This window comes from Phalacrocorax aristotelis, chromosome 2 (genome assembly GCF_949628215.1).
Source record: "Phalacrocorax aristotelis chromosome 2, bGulAri2.1, whole genome shotgun sequence".
Lineage (NCBI taxonomy): Eukaryota > Metazoa > Chordata > Aves > Suliformes > Phalacrocoracidae > Phalacrocorax > Phalacrocorax aristotelis.
Window position 1 is genome coordinate 163,051,929 of NC_134277.1, and position 26,364 is coordinate 163,078,292.

General features: G+C 42.3%; 1 protein-coding gene across 8 annotated transcripts in view; it reads right to left on the reverse strand.

Moving 5' to 3' along the window:
* Window positions 1-945: 945 nt before the first annotated feature.
* The window catches only part of TRAPPC9 (trafficking protein particle complex subunit 9), a 538,181-nt gene continuing 512,762 nt past the window's right edge, over window positions 946-26,364 (reverse strand). For all 8 annotated transcript variants that reach the window (XM_075085899.1, XM_075085893.1, XM_075085900.1 and 5 more), the window contains 2 exons: window positions 11,580-11,803; window positions 946-4,175 (listed from right to left, as the gene is read on the reverse strand). In XM_075085899.1, the coding sequence (XP_074942000.1) occupies window positions 3,996-4,175; window positions 11,580-11,803 (404 nt within the window). In that variant the 3' untranslated portion in view covers window positions 946-3,995. The remainder of the gene's footprint in view (window positions 4,176-11,579; window positions 11,804-26,364) is intronic.

The following is a 26,364-nucleotide window of genomic DNA, read 5'->3' on the forward strand; positions in this document are numbered from 1 at the left end:
GCTGGTATGCGTAACATCCCATGGAGTTGGTGGACAGCACTGTTCTAGTGTGCATAGTGCAGGTAGGATGGATGCATAGTCCCATTTCAGTGAGAGACAAAGTGCCCGCACCCAGGAAGGGAGTCAGAGGATCCAAGGAAGTGAGTGTGCACTCACTAAGGAAAGCTTAAGAGCATCTAGACTGGGGACCCAAACACAGGAGCCTCAGGGCTGTTTGACAGAAGGAGCTCAAACAGGGTTGGACATAGAATCATAGTATCACAGAATTACTGAAGTTGGAAAAGACCTCTAGGATCACCAACTCCAACCATCAACCCAACACTACCATGCTTGCTAAACCATGACATCAGATGGTGCACACAAAACAAGTGCTTCCAATCAGTCTTCCCAGACATACCACTTCCATAAATGGTCCTTCCAGCCTTTGAGCTGTTTCTGTAGAGGATGGAAAGGGCCATAGAATCATAGAATCATAGAATAGTTCGGGTTGGAAGGGACCTTTAAAGGTCATCCAGTCCAACCCCCCTGCAGCGAGCAGGGACATCTTCAACTAGGTCAGGTTGCTCAGAGCCCAGTCCAGCCTGACCTTGAGTATTTCCAGGGATGGGGCATCGACCACCTCTCTGGGCAACCTCAACCTGTTTCAGTGTTTCACCACCCTCATTGTCAATATTCTGAGATATAAGTAACCTTTCATGTGAGTGCGCCTCTCTCCCCTCAGCTGACAGTTAATGGACACTGACACAGGAGCCACACTATGGCGCATACATCTTTCTGCAGCTCTGAGTCATCTAGGAAAACAAAGTTTGAGTGAAGCTGAAATTTCAGTTCCAGGATCAAATACATTCTTTCAGAGACAGAATGCAGCATCAAGAGATATTATTACCAGTAAAAACACACAAGAGCACTATCAAGAATTATTGACAGAAGAGGCAGGCAGAGGTGTAAATAGCACATAAGTATTTATTCAGACAGATAATTTACACAACTTATGCTTCTCCAATGCACATATATACCGGACCAATGCCTGCTCTCAGCAATGGTGATTTAAATTAGGAATGATTTAATTCAAGTGGGATCATATCAGATTTACATCTGTGTAACAATGTGCAGTTTGGCTCATCGTGAATAATAGCTGGGTGGTTCAGCAAGTTTTCAATTCCAGAAAGGAGAGCAGATCAGAAAAGTATCATCCTTTTTTCAAGCACTGCAAGGACCCATCCTGACAGCAATCCCAGTGCAAACTTCCATTAAAAAAAAAAACAAACAGCGATGCAGTGTTCTCATTGCAAGTACCTTCCACTCACCCTTCTCCAAATTACACTGACGCTTTACTATTCTCCTTCTGGACAAGTCATAAATGATCCCCAGAAGGAAGAACTTCTTGTGTTTCATCTCGCTCACCAAGACAAGTAGAAGTGTGAGAAAATTGGGAAAGATATCATAAATGCCAAAAGCAACTAAGCATCAAAGTTGACAAGGGACAGAGTAGTCTACTATATAATGAACAGACAGACCAGTAAGGGTCAGCTCACGCATAAGAACTTATATTTATGAGCACATATGGCAGATTTATAATGGCATATTGGAAATATGCAGCTTACTTCTGTTATAATAAAACCTCTCCCATTCCAACAGCTTCAGCAGGCTGTGGATCAGGATTCTTTATAAGCAAAGGGCACAGGAGTGCTGCATCCCAGTATAGGCTTCACAGAACAATATCCTCTGTTCTCAGAGAACTCTCTTAAAAATAAACTAGGAAATGATCCCTTAGCTGGGTAAGCTGAAGCATCCTGACTGCAACAACATCTGCTTCACAACATTTTTGTTTCAAACGTAATGTGGTCCTTCCAAAGCCTTAGCTGTATTCCTAGCATCTGCAGATTATCTGCTGGGAATACTGAATAAAGCCCAATTTGGATTTCACTGCAACAGTGTTGTGTAACAGTACAGAGACACATGTCAAAAGCAGCTTTTATGGAAGAGATTAACTGGTTTAATTCCTGCTCTCCCGGGATCTTATTTTTCTGTATATATGCCTATGTAGTGACAGAGAATTCAGCCTCATGGCACAAACTGGTCAACCAAGTTCCACTAACACAAAAACCATGCCCAGCTCAGCTGCTTGGACCCTCTGTCTGTGGGTGTCTCTGGCCCAGAACCACCGTGCAAATCGAAGGAACAGTTTCCTTACTGGCCGTTGCATGCTGACAGCTGACAGAGCAGTACATCATTGCAAGTAAATCTTCAGTCAGTCTCAGATTTCCATCAGTTTAAGACTGAAGACTTCCACTCTGGCATTCAAAGCTGTATACAGAGCCACAGCGCAAGAGCAAACACTGACAACATTGCCACAATACAGTTTTTTAGAGATAATACCCTGCATACGCTGGAAATATAGCTATTGTGCTATAGCTATAGCTCCCTCGAAGTAGGGGAACTATAGGAAGTGTTTAGGATGAATACATTACAGTCTTCTGCAAACATGCAATGAATTGAGTCTTGAGCACTGTTATTCCTACAGAAAACACCAGTCACATCTCAAAGTACAACTGGGCATAGGGCAGAGAGCCAGAATGAGCTGTCTGGGCTTGTGCTCCACAGCTTGAGCAGGACGGACCGGGTCGGGCATGAAGTGGTGTGCCCACATTTGGATGAAGCCTAAGCAAACAAAATAAATCTGCAAAGAGGTTGCTGTGCATGTAGATTTAGCATGTACAGAGCTAACTGGAGCTAACTGGAGCACCTCTGCCACATCTTAGTGCATCCTGAAAATGTACTACCACCCAGCTTAAGAGCTGCAGGATGTAAATTTAAGAGAAGATTGAGACAGGTTTGAAACATATGGGCCATGAAATAATATATTAATCATACAGCTAAGACATCCCCCTGCTTTCCATGGGGTATATGCAGGTCTCTGCATACAAAAACATTATTCTGAAAGAACACAGCCTAAATTTCCAGTACATCCATCAACTACTTTTATGGTCAGGAATTCCATGGCCTTAATTGCCTAATAATTGAACTTAATCATTCAACAAAAAAAAAAGAAGGAAAAAAAGGACGACATAATCAAGCCCAGTCTATTAGCATGAAAAATCTGATCAGAAGAGTTTGCAGAAACTCAGGCAAAATTATATTAATGATCAGCTGATTAATTCTGGTGGGTCTTCAAGTGTCTGCAAATGTTTCAGGTGATTGTAGTTGTATAAAACAGAACTGTGAAAGCCCAAATTCACAGGCAAGCCCTAGGCAACCCAAACATTGGCTTATTTTCTTTCTCAAGGACAAACCTCTCTAGCTCTTCATTGCCTTCTTTCATTTCTTGTTCACAGATCTACCAAACTAAAGGCAGTGACTTTACCAGGAGCAAGTGGCACTGGGCTCAGGGGAGGAAGAGGGTAACTGGAAGCATATTTGCCATTCCTACTTTCAGTAACACTGGAAAAAAGCATCACTACTGCTGTTTACTACCAAAGACACCAAATTCTCAGCAAACAAATGAACAAGAACAAGCTTGTGAACAAATCTAAGAGACAACCACACCTCCAGGGTACGTGCCATGGGTCCAGTGTAAGCCAGGAGGAATTTCATACAGATATAGAATTCTTGTTGAAACATGCTAAAATGGGATTATTCAGGTTGGAACTGAGACCTTCAAACACATGGTTAAATTCAGCCCTCTTAAATTCAGCCCTCAAGACCCTTTCAAACCCACTGATGTCAATAGAGTATATGGAAGTAAAATGCATATATTAGCAGTTTCAAAGGCTTTTTGGAAACAGAGGAAAACTCTAGCATAGTTATAATCTCTCTCTCTCTGAAATTAGATAAAGCAGCTGCCCAAATGACTATCAGCCAATTCAGAAAGTGTTCAGCTGTTCCTCCAAAGTAGGGACTATGGCCTCGGGTTGGACAGAAACAAGCTGGGGTCAAGCAGAGGATGTGCCAAACGTTTCTGTGCACTGTGGCTAATCAAACAGCGCACAAAACATTTACAGCTTAGTTTGGACCACAGGCTCCATAGCACGGACGTGAACACTAGGAAGGCAGAACCAGGAAAGAGGCAGCTCCCTGCTGCAGTTGTCTTCATGGAATTTGATATTCAGGTAGAAATCGCCTGTGTAGAGAAAGAGAAGTGCTCCAAAATACACAGAGTCTTTGGTTGGCTTCACCTGGAAAAGACAATGTGAAAATCAGTATAATGAAACTAGCAACAAAACCAAATAATTGCACTTTGCAGTTCAGTAGTTCCTTCAGATGATCTCAGAGTACTCTAGATTCACATCTCAGGGATGCCTTCACACAAAAAGGAGTGAAGATCTTGTCCCTTTTCTAGCAATAGTAAAATTGGAGCATTGAAAATTAAATCCTGTATTATTCTCTCATGCAGCAAAGCTGTGGCACAGCTTAAACCAGAACACAGATCCTCAGGAGTCACTGATTCCAGAACAGAGTTGGTTTAAGGCAGAGGTCACCCAAAATCTTTCCTTAGACTGCATTTATCCACATCTATATTAAAGGCCTAAATCATGTCTCTGCACTAATGTTAAACATGTGGTTAAACACCATTTAACAACTTAGCAATAACTAAATTCATCCCCGTTTATTGTTCAGGCACAATCTGACTGCAAATTCTAATCAGGATTCTTTAGCACTATCAATGAAATAATTAAGTTTAGCAAGAAACATCCCATGAAAAGTAGCCACCCTGATTTATCTTGCCCAAATTAAATACAGACTTCACACTGTTTCTACTTTTATACATCTCAAATGATTCATCACAAAACCATTTACGATCCAGATCTTTACAACAAATAATATATCTCAGTCCATCATTTCTTAAGTATTTTCTAACTTTAACAACCTCACGACTGATAATGTTTGAATTATTATCTGCTTCCACAAGATATTAAATCCAGTTTCAGGTGTCTAGAATTGGATTAAAGTTGCTGTAAATGCAAAAACACGGAATCGGCATAAAGCCATTCCACTGAATGGAATTTATTCAAAAAATTGTGAAGAGGCAACTCCTTCCCAGCAGAAAAGACCCAATGAAGGGCACCTATGCTCCTCAGTACTCATTTTCCCTCAGCCAAGAGCATCTTACCAGTTCCTTTCTGCTCTCCGGACCCTGAAACCATCAACTCAATATATACTCACAGGGTCATCCCTAGTTTCACGGGTAGGCCTGTGCCCATGTATTTTCTTTTTTTGCTTGAATACTCATTCGTAATGGGCCTTTCTTTGGCCATCTCCAAACACCTCAGTGTCCATCATGTTACAGAGTCCAGCGTTGATTCTAAATGACAGCATGACGTACCACCGGTCAGCCAAACCTAGACCCAAGCCCAACCACAACAGAAACTCTGGTGTTGGATCCAGAAGCATTGAGCCATCCAGCTGTGCTGGACGTGATTGGATTCAGGGGGAGAAAACCTTTGTGAGGGACATCACTAGGAACCGATGGGCCATTATCACCTGGAACAGTGAAGGGATGAGGCTAAGGCTCTGAGACAAGTTATCAGGATTCTTGCCCACTATAAAAAATGTGGTCATATGGTAAGCTGGGACATCAACAATGGGGTGTTAAGTGGGAAAGTGTCTACGCCCTTTGCTGAAGGGCATCTTGCCATTGCATAGGAAGAAAAGAACAAGGATGATGACTAGACCATGGTGGGGGAGAGGGAGGAGATGAACAACTAGAAGAAGTTTCCAGGGGTGCGGGGCACCTCAAGAATATGCCAGAGCTGAAAATTACCTGCCACCGCCTCCAGTGAGGAAGGTTCTCTGTAGCTCTCAGATGTGAGGGGAATGAGCTGCTTGTTTCCATTTTCTCCTATTCTAGGTTTTTTGGACCTTCATTGCTGGGTCCTTTAGCCAGCAGACATGCACCCTGTATAGTCCCCAGGGATGTCAGGCTTCTTCGCTGAACCTTCCTAAATTGCTGCTCCTGCACATGGGCCTGGCTGTTCACAAGCAGCAACACCCTCAGAGCTGGCAGAGCCCAGGCTCCCTTTGCCTTTGGAGCTGAGCACTTTTGCTGACCTACAGCAAACTTGTAACAGCATCGTATCATCCACATGAGTGATCAGAGCAGCCACAGCTGTTCTCCTGAACCCTGTTCTCGGCATCTCCCCTCCTTGCTGGGTGCAAGTTCTTGCCCCCTGGCATTGCGTCTGGACATGCAGAACAACATAAAGCCATCTCCCCTCTTGCTTCCTTCCCCTCCTTGTGGGGCTGCCTGCCTTATTTCCACCTCACTGCAACTGATGTGGCCTTGCATCCAGAGAAGGACAGAGGCAGGCATTAATGCCAGCAATGGGTGGAGGCAAACAGCAAATGAAGCCTCCTCAAGATCTGTACCTTTTTCAAGCTCCCAGTCCATTTTTCCTAATCTGGCAACACCATGAAGAAATACCTGTAACAGCATTGATCAGAACCCTTGACAATCAGGAAGGTGGCTTCAGGCATATCAGCATCAACACAGCCTTTTCACTCATCTGAAGTCCTGCCTACATGGTTGCTCGTTCCTCCTGCCTTTACAGCACAAGTCTCTACACCAGTCATCAGTTTCTTCATCATAAATGGGAAGAGCCAGCAAGGAAGGCAGTGGTATGTGTCCAGTTCTGCCTGTAGCCCATCCCCCTGCGCACAGTATGCACAGACCAGACAACAACAGTCATGGTTTGGGGACCATCCACATCTGCATGACCACTACTACAACCACTACTCTAATCAACACTTCTGGTTTGGGGAAGAAACAGGGAAGTACAAGTAGCTTGGAATCTTTGCACTGTTGAGATGTAAGTGGCTCTGCAGAAGTTACAAGAAGTTTCTTCCGAAATAGTAACTAACTTCAGAAGGGAAGGCTGCCTTTCTAGTGGGGCTGCCTACAAGCATTCTCAGAAGACCATAAGTACATCAGCAGCAGTCAGGTCGGTAGAAGGCCAGATCCAACCCAACTGGTATACTGGGCACAGGACTAATTTTGAGGTTAAACTACCTACATTTAAGTGTTTTTGACACAATAGGTATCCGAGCTCCTACTGCAGTAAGAAGACATCTAGTCAATGCAGCCAGTGGAGCAAACACATAGTGGTCTAGCTGGCCAGCCTATAGAGTCAGGATACAGTTGCTTAACAGAGGCACCTCGTGACATTAGGGAGGACCTAAGGCACTGAGACATCTGCACAGAGCTGGCAGGATTTATGGGATGATTTAGAGAAGGATTTCTGGCAGCAGGTGGAGGCCAGCTGGGATACCCATAGCATGTAAATGATGGCAGACACCTACTTTTAGGCAACTGATTCTTACTCCTGATGTCTATGTTAGCATAAGCCAGGTTCTACTGGCTGCAGACGCCATCTCCATTGACTAATGGGAGCTTAGCTGGCCAGCATCCATGTAAAACCTACTCATTCAGATGTCTCAGTCTGGAACTGAATCCACCCAAACATCTGTAAAGTGGATGTCCACATCTGAGCCAGCTGTTCAACACAAGGATTAATCTGCTCAAATTTAGAATGAAGTAAAATATCCATCAACCCTGATGACTAGTTCTCCACAGCCTGTGAAGGGAGCTTAGGGTGACTTGTTCATGTGTACACAAGTCAGACACTTCCCACCGTAGCTGACAGCACACACAATCCCACTGACTGCAAAGCACGATCCAGCTAACCTACAAGAAACATGAAGATCACATACTTGTGCCGCTTCTAGACCAAATTTGTATTGTCATTTGATCTAGCAGCACACAGGTGTGGAAGTGTCACCGCCTAGATATGTGCTTGTATGTTGTGCCAGTCTGGGATGCTGTTAAATACAGGCTTGCTGAGTTGAGTCAGAGTTGAAACAGATTTCACCAAAATTCCACCAAACCATGGAAACCAAAGATGGGAAACTTCTAGCCCAGAAAAAAAAAATGACTGAAGAATCAAGAAAAAACCGCCCACATTACTCCTCTGTTCCATTGAGGGAGAAGAAAAATTAAGTTTCTAGCTCCATTCTAATCTTTCCCTGATTCAGGCTACCATGTGGGACTGTGATTGCTTAGAACTAATTACTACTTATTTATACTGCTGTAGTACTTAGGGAGCTCAGCTGGAGATTAGGGCTAGTGCCAGTTACTGTTCGCTGCCCCAAAGAGTTTACAGTGTGAGTAAAATAGTGCCAAGAAAACTAATTTGTTCCAGATGGGCCACAGAGGACCTGCCAGAAGTGAGCAAATGTTCATCATAGCTTCTGAGCTGATTCAAAATGACCATCTACTAATGAATTTCTCTTCATCTCCCACTACCAACCACTTGAGCAAGTGCGTGATAACACACGCAGGAAAAAACCTGCTTGATTATAGTAATAGCAAAAGGAGGAACAACAAAGAGAGACGAATTGCTGGTAGTTACAGGAATCTCCATAGAAGATAAATTTTTTGTTTTTCATTCAGCAAGAAGCAACTCTGATCAACTAATTAGTAAAAAAAAATATTGGTAAGAACTAAGAATTTTTAATAGTATGGCTAAGGCTAAACTTCAGGTTGTGAAGTGAAATAAAAAAATAAATCAATGCAACATATTTTAAAGGGTGCGGGTCCACCATGTTATCTCATGTTTCAAAGCCCCGCACTGAATAAAATGTCTACTAAGTGATAACCGACGAAGTAACTTCTCCTGTTAAGTACAGCCATAGAAAGGTCAGGGTAACCAAATCAGAAGTTGTGCTTAAAAATAAAGATTTTGCTTAATTTAAAATGGATGGAAATATCTCAATAGCCTTTAAAATTTTTAGTAAAAGAATTTGCTTTTTGAAGTAGTATATCCCAGCAGACACTGTGTGACACAAACCCAGACTGCTGCACTGAGCTGAAGTAAGAGCACAGAAAGGTGAATAAGCGCTCATTACATTACTTCTAAGATAAATCATCTAACCCGGACTTCAAGCTGCAAGAAAGAGAAATACAAAATCGTATGACTTCTACCCTTTGAACAATTGATATTCATACTGTGAAGCAGCATGTGCATGCTGGAAATTCCTGTATATATCGCCTGTCTTCCAGATTGCAGCAGAAACTGATTTGAAACTTTTTAGTCTGCAAACAAAAACAATCGTGATTTGCTGAGCATTGGGCTTAGTTTGAAATGAACATTGAGGAAAGCAGAGGGGATTTGGGTTTTGGTTTTTTTCCCTCAAAGAAATCACGTTCAATTGAGCACCAATAATGTAGTTTCTGCATCAGCATGACAACAGACCAAGTTTTCAGGGTGTGAGAAGTATCTTCTCTTGCTGTAATACCTGATGCTCCCACTTGTTCTTGGCCATACACTACAGATATGCCAAACCATATGCTAGTTGTCCATCCTTCCTCCCACCCAGCTCGGCAGTGTAATAAATCATGTCACCACCTCCTTGCCAGTGTCAGTGTAAAGTCAGCCCAATTAGCTTAAACTGCTGACGAACGTAGTTTTTGCTAAACTGGCCAGTTTTGCACAAAAACAAATGCTCACAGCACCTCTCCCGCTGGGTCTGGTGAGCAAAAGGGGAGCGTCTTCCCACAGAGGGGCAGAAACAAGCAGCTGGGAAATGGTAGCATCTCAAGCCACCTCCATTAAACAAGTAAAACAATCGTGAGCTCGTGCCCTCGGTTTATGAAAATAAGGGGCACATGTTTAATAGCTCTGACAGAGCAGCCCTGAGTTACACCAGCAGAGAATCTGTTCCAGTGCCTCAGCTTTCATTTATGAAAAAGAGAAACTCTGATTCTCTTTCATCTCACCCAACCATGAGCTGCTTCGGTTTCTTAACCAGTGTCTGTCTGAGTTGCTGCCAAACTCAGAGCATGAACACAATTCTGAATATGTTCGTTCTTCCCTTTTTCACCAAATGCACAAACCAGCACTTCCTTCTTGTCCCTGAAACAGGTGCGGCTTTCTGAAATCTTCTTTCCTTTACTGAACAAGTTATTACGGGGGATGAAAGGGCCTCTCACAGCATTAGATACACTGAAGAATTTTCTTCCATGATCAGGGCTCTATGCCTCAAAGAAATATGACTAAGCATTTTCTGTGGGAGCCTGCGTAGGACAAGTACCAATACTATATACCATGAAATGTAACCCTTCTTGTCTGAGAGTCGACATTTTCTTCATTTCACCTTTTTGGATGAACAGGAGGACAAAGAGCAGAAAACAACTCTATTTTTAACTTATTGGGGACTGTGTTTACAGAAGAAATGTCACAATACTGAACAACGGGGCAAAAGCGGGGACCGCAACCTATGAGAAGGCTGCCTGGGCAGGCACAAGAGATGTGACCTCCTGACTTTTTGCCCAGTAGGAGACTCAAACAGAAGGTAAGAATACATCACGCAGACATCTCCCTTTCCCCTCATTAGCCTGGAGGGTCAGGCCCTTCGGCAGCTGGGCTTCCAAACACCGCCACTCTGATTAAAAAATCCACACTGTCAGAAAGAGAGTCAAAGAAAGCCATTTCTTGATTATTTCTGTTGACATATTTAAATTATTCAGCTAAGAATATAGTTAGCCCCCATTAAAATTCAAGTTGATGGTATATTCCACACTCATTAGCTTTTTGAAATTTTTTTTCCCCGTGATGCGTAATTGAAAAATATGCATGGTGATGCTCCCTGTGGTTAGCCTTTAATTTCCTTCTTACTAAGGTTCACTTAAATATTCACTTTTGACAGGTACATTTTATTAGCTATCCGAAGAGCTGACCTAAGCAAAGGTCCTAAGCACTATCCCAAACACTCACCCTCTGCTTCATGCTTATTTTATAAGTTACCAAAAATACTACTTATTCCACTCTGCAGTACTGTCTGTATGTTCTTCGTTCCTGCTTTTTTGTTGTTGCTGTTTTTAGGGGAAGGATGTGGGAGAGAGTAGTTTTATCTGTATTTTCAGTGTCTTGCCTCAGAAGCAAAAAGCTCCTAGACTTGAATTTTTTCAGAAGAATTTGAGAGAAAAATCAAAATCTCAGTTGTTCTAAAAAGGGACTTTTTTTGGTCCCATTTTAAGCATGTTTTCTATTTTTCATTATGGTTTTATCAGAGTATGCTAAGCAACAAGGAAATGAACCAGCTCATCATATTGGTCATTAATGTTTAGCATATTCTTGCAGTCTGTTGCATTTCCTCAGGACCTGACTCAAACTGATTTGCTGAGTTCCTGGGCTCAGCCTAGGGAACATTTCTTATGGACTAGAGAGAAAAAGTTACTTAAAATCTATTACTGCAGGCTGCACTGGATGGCTTGAGGGCCTGGCAACATGGCATTAAACATTTCATCTGGGTTACCCATTCGCATTCAGTCAGATCTGGAGTGACTAAAAGTTACTGTCTCTTATAGTTTACTACTGGTTTAAATCATAGGAAATTACAGTCTTAAGCCATTTCAGAGAGATGATTCTATATCCCCAAACCTAGCAGCACCTCTAGCAATAGCTGCCATAATCACGGTGCTTTCCAAAAATTAATCTGCCTTAAAATGCACAATGGAATAATGAAGGCCTTTTCTGCAAACGCATGTCATCCAGAATCATGATCCATTTGCCAGAAAGACTTACTGAGTCGATGTAGAAGGTGTTGGATCCCACAAAGGTGATCGCATCTTGCAGATCGTAGTTGTGCACCCCATTTTGGTAATCCTGGTAGGGCGTCACGGTAAGCGCGAAGGGCCCCACGCTGTGTTTGCTCCAGTTGGTCAGCTTCACCTCCAGCGGGATGGGGTCCCCCACTTTGCAGTCCACCACGATATCGCAGTCGCAAAGCTTGCCGTCAACAAGGATATCTGCAAATCAAGAAAACAATTCCACATTACGTTGGACTCCTGTTTTAGAAACTGTATTAATCTTGATACAAAACTCAACAAGAAAAAGTAACCTAGATGAAACCAAGAGTGCGTGACGGTTAACCTTAGGAAAGAAAACCCAATGGTGCAGTGTTGCAGGGAAACTAGTTGCAACAACCAGTTTATGAAGGTCTGGTATCTGTCCACAGCTCTTGAAAAAGCTATGAAAAACCCAGTTATGTTCTATACACGGGCACTCAAAGATACGTTTTTAACCTCACCCCTTGCAGGCCAAAGCCACAAACAACTTCTCATGCTTCTCCTGCAAATCAGCAGCAATAAGTGAAAGGAAATACAAACTGGAATCATCAATGCAAATGTAGATCCATAGGTAGGTAGATCCAGAGCTAGATGCCCATGTTCTCATCTTACAGCCAGAATAAATCCTCCTGCATGGATCTGACCTTTTGGAGCAGGACAGACACTGCCAGAATTTGCAATGTAACACATATATTAAAGTCCCGATTATAAGGAAAAAAGGGATTTTAAAATTATACAGTAGTACTACGAGCTTGTTCACTCTCTGCGCTTTAATTCATTCTGGGGTTTCTATTTTTAACCTTCTACTTTTCTTTCCCTTACTGGGGTAGCAGAAAATATAAAGCCTCTAAATTGGTTACTGCTGGGACAATGACAGACAGAGTAATGTGTCCACTAACCTTGCCCATTTGCTTATACAGAACCAAAATGTTTCATTACCAACACACTATGAAATTGCAAGTCCAATTCCCTGCTCTGAAAGGGTTCCCAGTTGTGCAGTATTACTGTGTTTTTCAGATGAGGGTTATCTCCGATGCACTATTAATACAGGAACATTTCTATTTCACTACGGGTTCACGTTCAGAGATAAGAGAAAGCCCTGGGCACATATAAGAAAGCATCTCTGTGTGAATACCTATCCCCACAATCTCATACACCCATGAGGCATTTCGATCACTCCAGCTCCTCCTCAGTTGCTTGCCTTATGACATACAGCATATAATTCCTCTGCCAACAGCATCAGATTTACATTAGTAATATCCCCTCTTCAAGAAAAGACACTTTTTATGCTTCAGGAGAAGATAAAAAACATTTTAATGAAAGCGATTTTCTTTTTTACTTATTTTTGTTTTGTTGCCTTAGATGAACAACTACAAAACGATGCGTGTTCTAGTGACGCCCTTTAGCCTGGCAAACTGAGCAAGCCTTATCGCAGCAACTGGGTAAGAAGAAAAAAAAACAAAGCTAGTGCCAAAGAAGAAACAAGTTCAGAAAGGGACATTCATTCCAGAGGTCAGGTCAGCAAACTCAACTACCCAGATGAACACTCCTCCTTGACCAAAGCTGCCCAAATGCAGCAGCAACTCCCAGACGCAAGAGCCTTGGCAGAGTGAGCACAAGGAAACCCTGCAGTGCTCAAGCTGCAGCTATCCAAAACCCGTGCCGGTGTCCCAGTTGGAACAGCCCCTGAGTAAGATCTTTCCCTTCCAAAGGAGATGCCCAGTTTTTGGCAACTCAAGTAATGGTTAGGCCACACCTGGAGTACTGTGTCCAGTTCTGGGCTCCTCAGTACAAGAGACATGGACATACTGGTGTCAGTCCAGTGAAGGGCCATGATGAGGATTAAGGGCCTGGAGCATCTCTCCTATGAGGAAAGGCTGAGAGAGATGGTGGGACTGTTCAGCCTGGAGAAAAGAAGGCTCAGAGGGGTCTTACCAATGTCTACAAATACCTGAAGGGAGGGGCAAAGAGGATGGAGCAAGGTTATTTCAGTGGCGCCCAGAGACAGGACTAGAAGCAATGGGCCCGAATTGAAACACAGGAGGGTCCCTCTGTACATCAGGAAACACTTTTTTTACTGTGAGGGTGACCAAGCACAGGCACAGGTTGCCCAGGGAGGTTGTGGAATCTCCATCCTTGGTGATGTTCAAACGCCGTCTGGACACAGTCCTGGACAACTGGCTCGAGGTGGCCCTGATAGAGCAAGGAGTTTGACCAGACGACCTCCAGAGGTCCCTGCCAACCTCTACCATTCTTTGATTCTGTGAAAGGAAGTTATAATCACCACTGCGTTTTAGGAAAGGGCTAGAAAAACTGTTTGGCATTGGATTTCTTTTGCAACAGCACACTCTAACGTCATGGGCTCTCCTGCCCAACAGATTCAAATTGCTTCTTGTAGGATTGCCCTAAGATCATGGAGGTGAAGTAATGGTTATAATGGCGGCCCATTATCTGGGATTAATTGACTTTAATTTTTCAAAACACAAAAGTGTGTGTGTGTGCGCACATAATCTTTGTGTTTCCCAGCCTCCTGTCACCGAAGTGAAGTCCAGTTGCTTCCTTCAAAAGAAATGCATTTATAATTCATGGCTCTATGTCAGTTTATGTTTTCAAGCTTCTCCTGCAAGGTAAGCGCTTTCATTTAAAAAAATTTTTAAAAATCTTTTTTTTCTGGTTCCTCCAGCCAGTGGGTCTGAGAGCTGCAGGAACAGTTAGCTCCCCAGACCAGCATGAACCTTCAGAAATACTCAGTAAGTTAAGTGGATGAATCTTTATTTTCAAGCTGCTCATCAACTTGCCTTTACCTTTAAAATTCAATGCTCTGCTGCAGGAATTGTAAATGAACCCTTTGCCCTCTGCCTCCACCTTTGTATCTAATAATAGCTCAGAGCGCTGCTTCCCAATATCTTCATGTGAAAACAGAAAATCCAAACAAAAGGGAAGCAATTAATTCTGGCTCAACCAGATTAATTTTCTTTTGTATTCCTAAAAAAATCAATTCATTTAAGATTGATTTAAGACCATGTGTGTGCGCACGTGCTTGTGTACATATTGAGAGATAATTTCCTTCCCTCCCAGCACACCCTTCCCTCTCGCAGTACTGAAGCCAAGGATCTCAATGAGATGTCAGATGAGAAAACAGACATAGCTGGCGTGCAAAATACTATGGAAAGGAGTGTTTAAAAACAGTCCCCTTTCATCAGAGAGAACAGCTTGGTTTGACAGGCAGTTTTACTCCCTTCCTGACACAGAAAACATCTCATGGACCATACGGATTTGCTTTAATATTTTCATCCATGAACAGAGGAAAAGCCATGTGTACAGGGTCCCATTTCTGCAGATTCAGCTCACTCACACAGATGGCATAAAAAAGCTGAGACTGCTCACACCACTGCTGTGAGAGTGAATCATTATTGGCTTCAGTATACAGTAGCTCTGAATCAGAAGACACAGACGCTAGCACAGAAGACAGTAGTGGCCGTATCTCCATCTTCCAAAGATTCAGATACAAGAGAAAAAAGTATTTCAGAAAATTAGAAGGAACACGTTTAATTCAAACAGCATATATAAATTACATTTAAAAAGTGGAAGTGTAATCTCTGGCTGTCAGGGCAAAAAAAACCACAGAGACCTAGCAATCTCCTTCTAATTAAAAATTAAATCCTTTTTAAAGTACTTTAATAAGCCAACAGAATGCTGCTTTTTATTTTATTACCCCACCATCCTTTCCTGCTCATTTACCTACACATGTCCACTATGTCGGCATCCTTGGGTGCCAACAGTACCCTGCAATGCTTGATAGCCATGAAAAAAAGAAAGACACAGTCTCTGCCACGCACCCATGAACAGGCACGGGACCACTCTGAGGAAGTGCGGGATATTTCATTTCAAGGACCTTCTCTAAATGATTATTGTACCAAGGGAGAAAATGTCCAATACGTTTTGGAAGGCAGAGGATGAGGATGATACAAGCCACTAAGAATCATAGAATTATAGAATCATTTAGGTCAGAAAAGACCTTTAAGATCATCGAAAGAAGGGGTCAGAAGGGTAATTGGAAAGCCTTGCTTTTTCACTGATGGCCTTGGCCAAGCCTGTTAAGATCTCGATGAATTCACCTTTTACTTGGAAAAACTGGCCAAGTATTTCCAAGTAAATCCATGGCCAGTGGATATATGATGTTTACTGACACCACAATGGCTGGGAGACCATTATATGAAAATTATACATCAGATTTCATATAGTGTCTGCCTTGCAGGATCTCAAAACTCAAGAAAGGGGCATGAATGTTTCTAATGGGAAGACAACCACTATTCCACAAGAAAAACATCATTTATCATCACCTGCCAGGTGCACTTCTGTCTACATCACCCAAAGGAGCAGCTTGGAAACAAATACCAAACATTATTAACATTTTTTTGTTATTTACTCTGCCCGTGTTAACGCACAGTAAGTTCTTTTTGCTACTTTGTCAAGTTTCTGTGTGAGCACTCGCAACCCATTGGCCCACCTGTACGTCAGGAGTCCTGAGTCACGGCTAATTGCATCTCTGCACCCAACTCCCTGTTGGGGAGTCAAAGTTTAATTTTGGAAAGCCGCATACAAAGACATGTTTAATCTCAGTGGAAACACACACTCCAGCAATGTTTACTTTCCTCACTCAAGTTTGGGTTGATTTTAAAAAACAGGCTGCAGAGGAAGGCAGGGTGTTTGTGCTTTACAGTAGGGGGCAGAGAAATTTCCATCGGATATTTGTTTTTAAATTTGATAGTGAATCCTGAACTGAAGCAGATGCATTGGTCTCTGCCATTTGCTGCAGCAGGGAACCTGTCTCAAGACTTCGAGCAAACACCTCACAGAGCCATGGCTTTGCACAAACAAGTAGGTCAACAAAACTCAAGGCAAGAGATGCCCAAATGAGTAAACACATCTCACATAAGAGGTAGAAGAGATCTTCAAGCCCAGCAAAGCACACCTCACTCACTGTACTGTAATAGTTAGGGGAATTTTAGTCAATCAATGATTTTTTATGCTGTTAGAACTGTTTCAAAGTATTAGTTTTACCCATCTTGGTCTGTGAACTGGGGAGCAGTGGTCTGAGAAGGGGAGAGGAGCAGCAACAATGCTGTCGTCTCTGGATAATGCCCATCAGGTACTTCGATGGAAGAAAGCCAAAGACCAAAAGCCCAAGCCAGAGCTGCTGCAGTGAAAGTCTCACAAAATGATTCAGTTTCGCTGTCTTTACAAAATCTAAAGTGCTGATTAAAATGTCTGCCCTGGCCAGCTTTACTTCTAATTGCCCTAAAAGAGCAAGGAAAGGGCCAGCCATGCTGTCTGGAACAACTCTTTTCCCCCCCCCCCCCCCCCCCGTCCTTTTCTGCAAGAATGTTTGTTCAGGATTTTGCAAGGAACTTAACCATGCAAAGAGAATTATTATTTTTTTTAATCATTCATTTAGAAATAGGTTGAACAATTCAGTCTGTTTCTCATCTTACATATTGTGCAGATGGAAGAAAGATCAGAATGGAGATAAAAACCTGTACTACAGACAAACTCTGTGTACAGAGCAAGCTGATCCTGCCTGTCTCCAAACAAGCAAGTTCCCCGGCCCTCCTCTCATGTTGCAACAGTCAGCAACAGCTTTAGCAGCCTGTTATTTGGGGGTCAGTCATGATAAAAGCGACTAAAAGCGACCAGTGGTGAGGTAACACGTGGCGTTCTGTTGAGACAACAGGCTCCTGGAATTTTCTTATGTATCTCCTCCAATATATGAACCTAAACACTGATTCCGTCCCCCTCTTCCCACTTGTTCTCCCTCATGCAGACCAGTTCCCTTTCGTTTTCTAAACCATTCATGCAAATTATTTACACATAGAGACACAGCACTGGTTACATTTGTTTGTCCATTATGAGGTCCTGCAGTATTCTCAGAGCTGAATACATCCATACAAAAGATATTTCTATGAATATAAAAACTGTGTTCCCTGTCACTCTTATGATGAAAATGCTGAATGGTTATTTAATAACATGAGAGCTTCATAGCTATTTGCATAAAACCTTCTCTACGTTGTTTGCATCTGCTCCTCACACCAAACCTGAGCATCTTAACTCAGAATAACATCATCGTGTTCATTCATTGGTATACTGACACAATACTGAGCCAAATCCATCCCCTGCATAATTTCATTGCAGTCACTAGTGACAGAGCACAGAGGTATACAGATGTTTGTATTGTAACAGGTTCAAACTACATGAATATCTCACCTTGTCAACGACTGCTAGCCCTGTCCTGGAAAGTGCCCTTATACTCAGAGCCTGCTGATCCAAACCCCCTATGGACCTGAAGAGTTCAGCTCCGCTTTGGGTCAAGGCCCTTGGACAGGGATGAATAAAAAATACAGGAAAAGATATGAACAAACTATTGCACCTTCCTGCAAGTACCAGCAACCCAGAGACCTTCAGCTAACACAGGGGCACGGACCTGAAAACAGGAAAGTTGGCAGAGGATGGGATGGCTGAACATGAATATAGGCTAGCGAAAGAGGCAATTGCTTTCACAAGACCTCTGAGCTGCCTGGTTCCTGGCAGACTTCCCATTCCCAACATTTCACAATTGAATTAAGGACACTTTATTCGCTCCAAAAGCGATTAAAAAGAAAAACACATTTAAAATATAGTTCTAGCAACAATAAGCAATTAGTCTTTGATAATTGTCTGTGTCTTCCTATTTAATCACTCTTTTGCAGTGGCCAGTATGCTGATGACAGATCCCGACTGGTCCCATTATTGTTCTTGCCAAATTGTTTTGAGTTTGTGTCTGTTCTTAACCCTGTGATGACAACGGACCGAGGACACTGCAGCATCCCCAGAGGACTTGCTTGCAAAAGGATTTTGCAACCTTGTTCATTCAGATTGGGTAAGCTTTCTTCCTCCAAATCGGTATAATGTTTATGTCCAATTTTAATCTCCAAATCTATCCTTGGCAGACACATGATCAGCATTCAATTTCAGTGCTATTTGATCTCGACTGTAAACATTTAGATGTAGTACAATCTTCTTCAATTAACTCTAAATACCAGGGTCACGCTAGCTGAAAAGAGAAGCATGAACGTGTCCAGTGCTCCGGGGTTTGGCTGCCTCCAACTTTTACTTGGGATCTTAAAAACAACAAACAATAGACATTTCTCCTGCCCTGTGAAATTTCTGGCACACGGACGGCACTTGCTTGTCTCATTTCTCCTCTGGCAGCCAAGAGAACCTGGCATTTGGTGATCTGCCCAATTTGCTACCAAAGTGAAGATCACTTCAGAGTTTGTACTGCTTGTGGCCAGTCCTAGTATAAATGCTCAAAGGCAGACCCCTAAAACTTCAAAATTCTCAAAGCTCTGTGTTCTCCAGTGAGCCTGAGCTCCTTTTGCCTTAGTTTAAAATATTCCATGACGTAACTCCAGCTTGCTTAAAAAGTCTCATTTCTGAATGTGGGCCAACCCCTTTTTATCTATTCATCACAAGGAGGTTTGCAAAAGACTTCTTTTGATTATCTGCTACACAGCCAGAAGGTCAGGCTGGCATGCAGTGTATGCCTGTGTTTTGAAATTCCACAATCCCAGGATTTGCATGTTATTTTAGGTTATTGAAAACTTTATTTCTATAGCTTGTCTGTGGCAGGAGTACTTTCAGAGCCTTCTCACCCTGCCTTGTAAAAAAAAAAAATGGAAAAAAAGGAAGAAAAAAAAGCCCTATGTTACATTTAAACAAAACTAATCCATACTAGGATATATCATATAATGCTATTTTTTGTATACTGGCAGCTTTGTGCAAAACCACTGCAGGTCATGGAAAACATGGTTTAACCTACAGCTTACTAAAAGCAAATCACCTTATTCCTCACCGGTTTCAAATGAGACTTAAAATTTTCTCCTTCTTTCTGCCATTGCCATGTGCAATGATGGATGCGAGACAAACCTCTCCCCCTGCAGAAGAGGCTTTTAAAGGTCTCATGTAACCTTTGTGAGAGTTTCTGACTTGGGCCTGAAAAGTTCATGGTAAAAAGAGTCTGTGGCCCTTGTGTGCGGGGGTTGGGAGTCTGTCTAATCTCGAAGCTGGTTTAGTCTAGACACTACATAGACCGGAGATCTCCAGGGAGCGTTACCTGCTCTAGGAAGCAGTGATAAAGGTCGTGATTGTGGCACATTTCCTATGGACATAGTAGTGAGCTACCACATGGCCACAAAAGAAGCAATGCTTACTTAACAGCAGAGACAAAAAACTAGGCTCCTGTACTCAATTCTGTGCATGCAAAGTCAAACACGTGATTTCACTGCATGATCTACTTACCTGAACTCTCACTGCATATGGCAATATGGAAGTGGAAACTTTTCTGCTGTTTCGAGTGGGAACAGTTATTTTCTGCATTATCTATTCAACAGGCACAGAGTGATGCTGCGGACTCTTACATAGATAAGGGATCATACCTCACAGGTAGCTATTTTATAAACTGCTGCTTAAACTATTCCTATGTGTAGCGTAATTGTCATATTTGAGGAGTATTTGGGGCTCAGGTAGGATAAAATATACTATGCACCATCTGAAGCAGAAGGAACCCAAATGCAGATGAGACGAGAGATGAGACAGCAGGTATCTCCATGCCCAGATGTACAGACACATAAAGACAAGGTGCTTGAAGAAAGCAAAAAAAAAAGTGTTACTGATTATTTAATGAAAAATGATAGGTCTATGACCCATTTTCCATGCTTGTCTTCAAAAAGAACTATGAAATATTACATGAGATGTCCAGGCCATAAGAATTTTTCTATCTTTGTAGAGCAGCCAAAGCCTGGTACAAGATAATATATAACCCCCTATGAACAGGCAGGTAGATGATTTACCACATTTCGGTAACTGTGTAAACATGAGCACTAGGACACTGAGCCCCACGGGCCTCCTTTAGCCCAACCATGATTGAAGTGCAATGACCTGAGCTAAATGAGAGATATTAAACAACGCCAGGTACAAACACTGTATCACAGCACTTTATGTACAGGAAAGATGTGACGTGTGGTTACTGGACTATATGTGGCTGATGTCGACAGGCCAGAGTTGCTCAAAAGCAGAGGTGCACATTAAAAGGAATATTCTTAATGAAATGTCTTTCAATTTCAGTCACAGCATATTTCAGCCTAATGACTCTAAGTTCTTTTAATTACCAGTGAATTGAGTTAAACTTTTACTACTTCCCCTACGTATGGTTAGTTCATTCTGGCGCTTTTGCATTAAGACATGAGACAGTGCTCCAGGTGGAGGTGCGTTGGAAACTATCAAGTCCTACTATGGTGCTGTGACTTAACTCTGATTGCATCCTTGTACATCATGACCTGTCTCAAAATCCAATTTGAATCCACATGCCATGAACTGCACTAATAGATATATGTAGATGGAAGTTTTCAGTCATCCTCGGTGACATAAATCCGTATTATTCCTTGTTAGATAGGATGTGAACACAAATAAGAATCAAACTTACTGAAAACAAGAAATCTTTAAGCATAGAGTCATCAACCCAAACAACCTTAGGCCTCTCTCTTTGAGATCTTTCTGTTAATAATTCACTACTTGCTAAACTGACCATGCTCAAAACTGAGCTCCTAAATTGTTCATGAAATCCTTTCCTCTCTATACCTGTTTTCATTTCAGAAATCAAATCAGACTCCCCTGCCAATTGTGGCTTTCTCTTTGACTCGATCGCCTCTCGACTCACACCTCCTGTCTGTGATTAAATCCTGATGCCACTTTCTGTAAAACTTCTCTGAATGTGACCTTTTCCCTCTGCCTACATTGCCAAACCCTTGTCTAAGATCTAATTGGATTATGAGCCTTAACAATTAAAATCTCTTCATCTCTACTTTTGACACCTCCAAACTAGTGCCCTTCTACTCGCTTCAAAGATCGTCCTGTAGGTCTATAACATGGCACCTTGCACAGACATCATTCCCGGCTTGCCTACTTCCTAGCTGTAGCAGTAAAGCTCAGCCTAGGCTACATCCCCACATACTTTTTCCGTGCTAGCTGAAAGCTGGTGCTGAGGTCACGCAGTAATACTCGCAGGTATCTGCTATCTGATTGCTGCAGAGGTGGCAAGTTGTGCTCATCGCTACCTATGGGCTACAACTTGTGTGCAGTGCTCCTTCTCTCCTACACACTGTTACACCGTTTTCCCTATTCCTCTTCCCTGCTAACTTTTTTTTTTCATATAACTTATACACTTCTACAGCATATATATATAAAATACATACATACACACACACACACACATATGTGTATATATAATACTAGACTATAAGCTATTAGGGACATCAATATTCACAGCCCTAAGAGTTTAGCAGAACAATTTGTATGGCACCTAGAACTATGCAGACTTATTTTCCTGGGATGCCCAGCCAGTACTGCTAGAGAATTAGAAACAATAAAAGAAATAACCTTAAATAAATTAAAAATATCTGTATCTGTATATCTCAAATCTCAAGGCTATCCGGTGAGGCAAGGCAGTGAGCACTGTACCAGTTTTCCAAATGTGGATGCTGAGACATTTTAGGAAGGAGTTAGCCTGTCCTGTGAAGAGCAGTCAGGAGTTTTCACTGAGCAGAAATGAATGCAAAAGCTACTCAACAGAATTGAGAGGGGAAGGCGACTTCCAGAAGATAGAGGAAAACCATCTTAATTGTAAGCTTTCAAAATCCCTATGCTGGCTCATTGGGGTACCAGCTCCTTACAGGAGTAAGTCTTACACTAAACTGAACGTAAAACCTGAGGATATACAGGACATGCCAGAAGGGAGGGAGAGGATAAAAGGAAACCAAACCATAAAGAAAAGTAAATTGAAATAAAAATAATGCTATTTAAAGGAGAATTCTTTGATAAAAGAGTTAAAGTAAGAGCCTAGAAACCCTTTCTTCCCCATCACTGCATTTTGAAGCAAGGGAGACCTCAGATATCAGCACAGTGGAGTGCAGAGAGGATGAAAAATTTGTGTTTAAGTAAAACTACAAATTAAATATCGGGGTGGGGGGAGAAGAAAAGAAACACTGTGTTTAGCTAGGGAGAGTAAAAAATTAAACCCTCTCTGTACCCGATGCTGCGAGCCATGCCTTGAGCTTCACCTGTCAAGTGCTGCAAAGCATTCCTGCAAACCCCTCTCCTTTTAATTGCCCTTCAGGTGGCAAAACCGTTCCTCCCTTAAACCCTGCAACTGGGCTCCAGCCCGCCGAGCTGCTGGAAAAATGAGCAATGAGCAGGTGTCAGATTCTGTCCTTTTATCTTCAGCTTTTAAAAGACAGATACAATTATTGGAAAAACAGTGTAGTGTGGTGGCTGATTAGGTCTCTTTTCTAAGAATTATTTGCACAAGACTCTGTGTGCAGACCGGCCAGAGCTATCAGCCCATCTACAGAAACAGTATTGTGTCTGCTCTACCTTCTAGAGACCCATAGACGCATAAGCAGAGAAGATAAATTATTAACTCTTCACCCTCCACGGCAGGCAAAGCCACACTGCATCGTCTGACGAGCTCTCACTGGTGCAATCTTTCCATGGTTTATGTATTTCAACATTACAGGTGTATGTTTGACACACAACAGGGGAATGGCTAAGAAATTAAGAGAGGCTGTAGAACATAGCAAGTTGACAAAACTGAAGCTAAAAGTCTTCAAAGGTCAACATATGGAAAGACTGTATGGCTTCCTTAGCCGTACCTCTGAGCTCATGTGTAATTTTGTGGATTTACACAAAGTGATACTAACTGTACCTTGTTTCCTCCTACAAAATACGAACTAAAAATCCTCCCAAACCCCATGACCTCTGTACCTGCAGGGACCAGATTTTTAACTTTATGAAAATCCATGGATTTGCATTACCTAGGGATCTGGGAAAAGGTATTTCATGGAGTTTTTATTTGGTGGTGCAGGAAAATAGAATTGGGTTGGGTTTTCTTTAAATAAAAAAAGAGAGGAAAGGAGAAAAATGACTTTTGCTGTTTTGAACTGATCCACGAAAACGAAGCTGTGCATTTCGTATAAAAAGGCAACTTTCCTTGCAGTCTTAACACAAAGACTGAGGGTGCATGTCAAGGGGCCCTGGTTGCCAACCCAGTCCCAGAAGCAGTTCTGCCGAAGCAAGAGGGAGGGCAGCATTAAATAACGTCTCCTGATGCCATCCACATCGTTACCACTGTTTGGATGAGTATCCAAACGATGGGTATGGGATATGCCCCTTAGTGCTAACTTACCGTCCTTACATCCAAACCCAGAGAGGTTTTGTATCTATCCTCATTATGTAAAACAGGAGAGGAGAGAGGATCCTTTTGTCCTGATCTTTTCTAAACTTCTAAAGAAGCGAAAGTTTCCAGTGCAAGGGAAATTTTTTTTCCTGAAATTTTCAGGTCTCTAGCAAGAGTTTGGGCTATGATTTTCCAGAAATATTTTTAAAGTAACAGAGTGAAGAAAAGCTTAGGAGCTGGTTGGAAAGGATATAAAGCAAACAGTGACACATAATGGAAACTGTTCCCAGGAGCATTTGCGATTTCAGCAAGCACGGGGCACTGGGAGTTAACCATTCTGTTATGTGGTTTGTCTTTTCCAGCATTAATTTGTGAAAAAGTCTATCTTTTATGCACTTGCAATCCAAACAAAAGAACAAATTACAAGAACTAAGCACACAAACCATGCTGGGCAATAGAGCATCACAGCCAAACACTGCCAGTAATCTATATTCACATTGTACTACATGAACTGACCCAGAATTAACTATGGCTGCCCTCTCCTGGAAAACTCTCTAAAACAAACGAAGTTCTCCCTCATCCATTTCCATTAATGGCATTAGCATGCTTAGTGGCAAGACCACAGGAGAACATGACAACTGGATAAACAGCTATGAGGAAGAAGTAACAAGCAACAATAGAATTGAACTACATTTCCATAAAGGTCCAGAACAGGTATTATAGCCCCCCTTGTGAAGCAGGGTGTACAGCTGAGCTCACTCAGAGAATACAAACTACGTGATGTGGTTCCTAGGTTAAAGTTTCAGAATGGATGTCAAACGTCAGGATGGGAGTAAGAAGAAAACAACTTGCAGTCACTTCCTAGAAGATCTTCACGTTCAGGCACCTGACCATGAGGTTGCTTAAAGAAACCTCAGCTGGGAGTCTTAGTTCCCTTGAGGTTCACTGGTGGAGCACTTGCGACATGAGCCCATGTGCTCCAACAGGGAGCTGGTCAGCTGGGCCACCAGCTCAGTGCTGGCACCAGGCTCAGCAGACCGCAATGCGAGCGCCTGCCGGTATGTGCTCGTGCACATCCTGAGCGCTCTTACTTCGCTCTTCAAATAAAGATGGTATTCCCAGATGATCTGAGAACAAACGAGGCTGGGGCAAGGAAGAGAGAGCCACTTGCGCTACGTGCGTGGGGAGAAGCAGAGGACATCTAGCCCGACCTGGCAAAGGTGAATCAAAGAAGAGATGCTTTCAAGGGAGGGAAAAGGTGCATCCAGTCTTCACAGATGTTCGTATGAGTCAACAAAACGTCCTGACCCATACTGTCAGACATTATTACTGGAATACAATATCAGTGCAGGTGGCTTCAGCCTCCTGTCCATAGCCATATAATCACCTGTTACTGTAAAATTCATGGGCCTTTTCTCTGAAGAGATTTCATGCTTCCACCCACTCAATAAGAACCTCTTAAAATCCTTTCTTGAGAAATGACAGACATCATAAGATGGTAATTTGGGAAGATCACTGGCCAAATCCCAGTTATTACTTCTTCCATAAAGGTATCACTGAGGTTCCTGAGCCGTATCTAGTGATTAAAGCACATAGTTACATGCTAATACGATAAAAGCAGGATGAGTTTTCGTGAGATTTAGATACCAAATTGGTCAGTAGAGTATCCCTGATCAAAACAAATGAAACAAAAATCAGAGGTGAAAAATCACTCACCTTCACAAGAGGTTTGACTTCGAAAGGGTTCTAAAAATAGCATCAGTCTTAAATGGCTATCAGAGTAGGATAATCTGTTAAAGTGAAGCATCTCATTCAAAACTATAAAAAGCATTTAAAATCTATAAAGTTAAGTCTGAGCATTTTAGAAACTCAGGAATAAATACCTACAGATGTAGAATGTTGCTATCTTTTCTTCCCTGTTTTCCTCTCCATTTCTGACCATTTCTTAATGTCCCTTGAATTTGCCTCTGCCAGCAACCACCGTGTACCAGGCACTGTATGAAAACAGGCAAAATCTCTGTCCTTAAATAATCACTTTGTCACATAACGACCAGTGAAACCTCCATGTATGCAGAGAGCCCTTTCAGATGCCACATTCATTTTGTCTCAGTGAAATGCAGCTGTAATAGAAAGCAGATGCGCCGCAAGGGGTTTGCCAGCTGTTGAAGTGATGTGCAGATGTTGAGCACACTGAACTCCAAACATTCGCCCTTTCAGCACAAAGGGAACTCACCCCCTGCCTGAAAAACACTGAGCCACGACCTTTGTTACCATAAAATGCAGTAAAGTTAACATTACTCTCAGGTTTCTTACATGAGTACAGAAGCAACAAACCCAGAAAACAAAACACTGAGAAATTATAGAAAAATTGTGAATCATTGTCTTTGACAGGAAAAATCAATTCCAGTTGTCTTTAATGACCTGAATCATACAAAACCCAACTGTAGCATCCATCCTTTTGTTTTCCCATTTT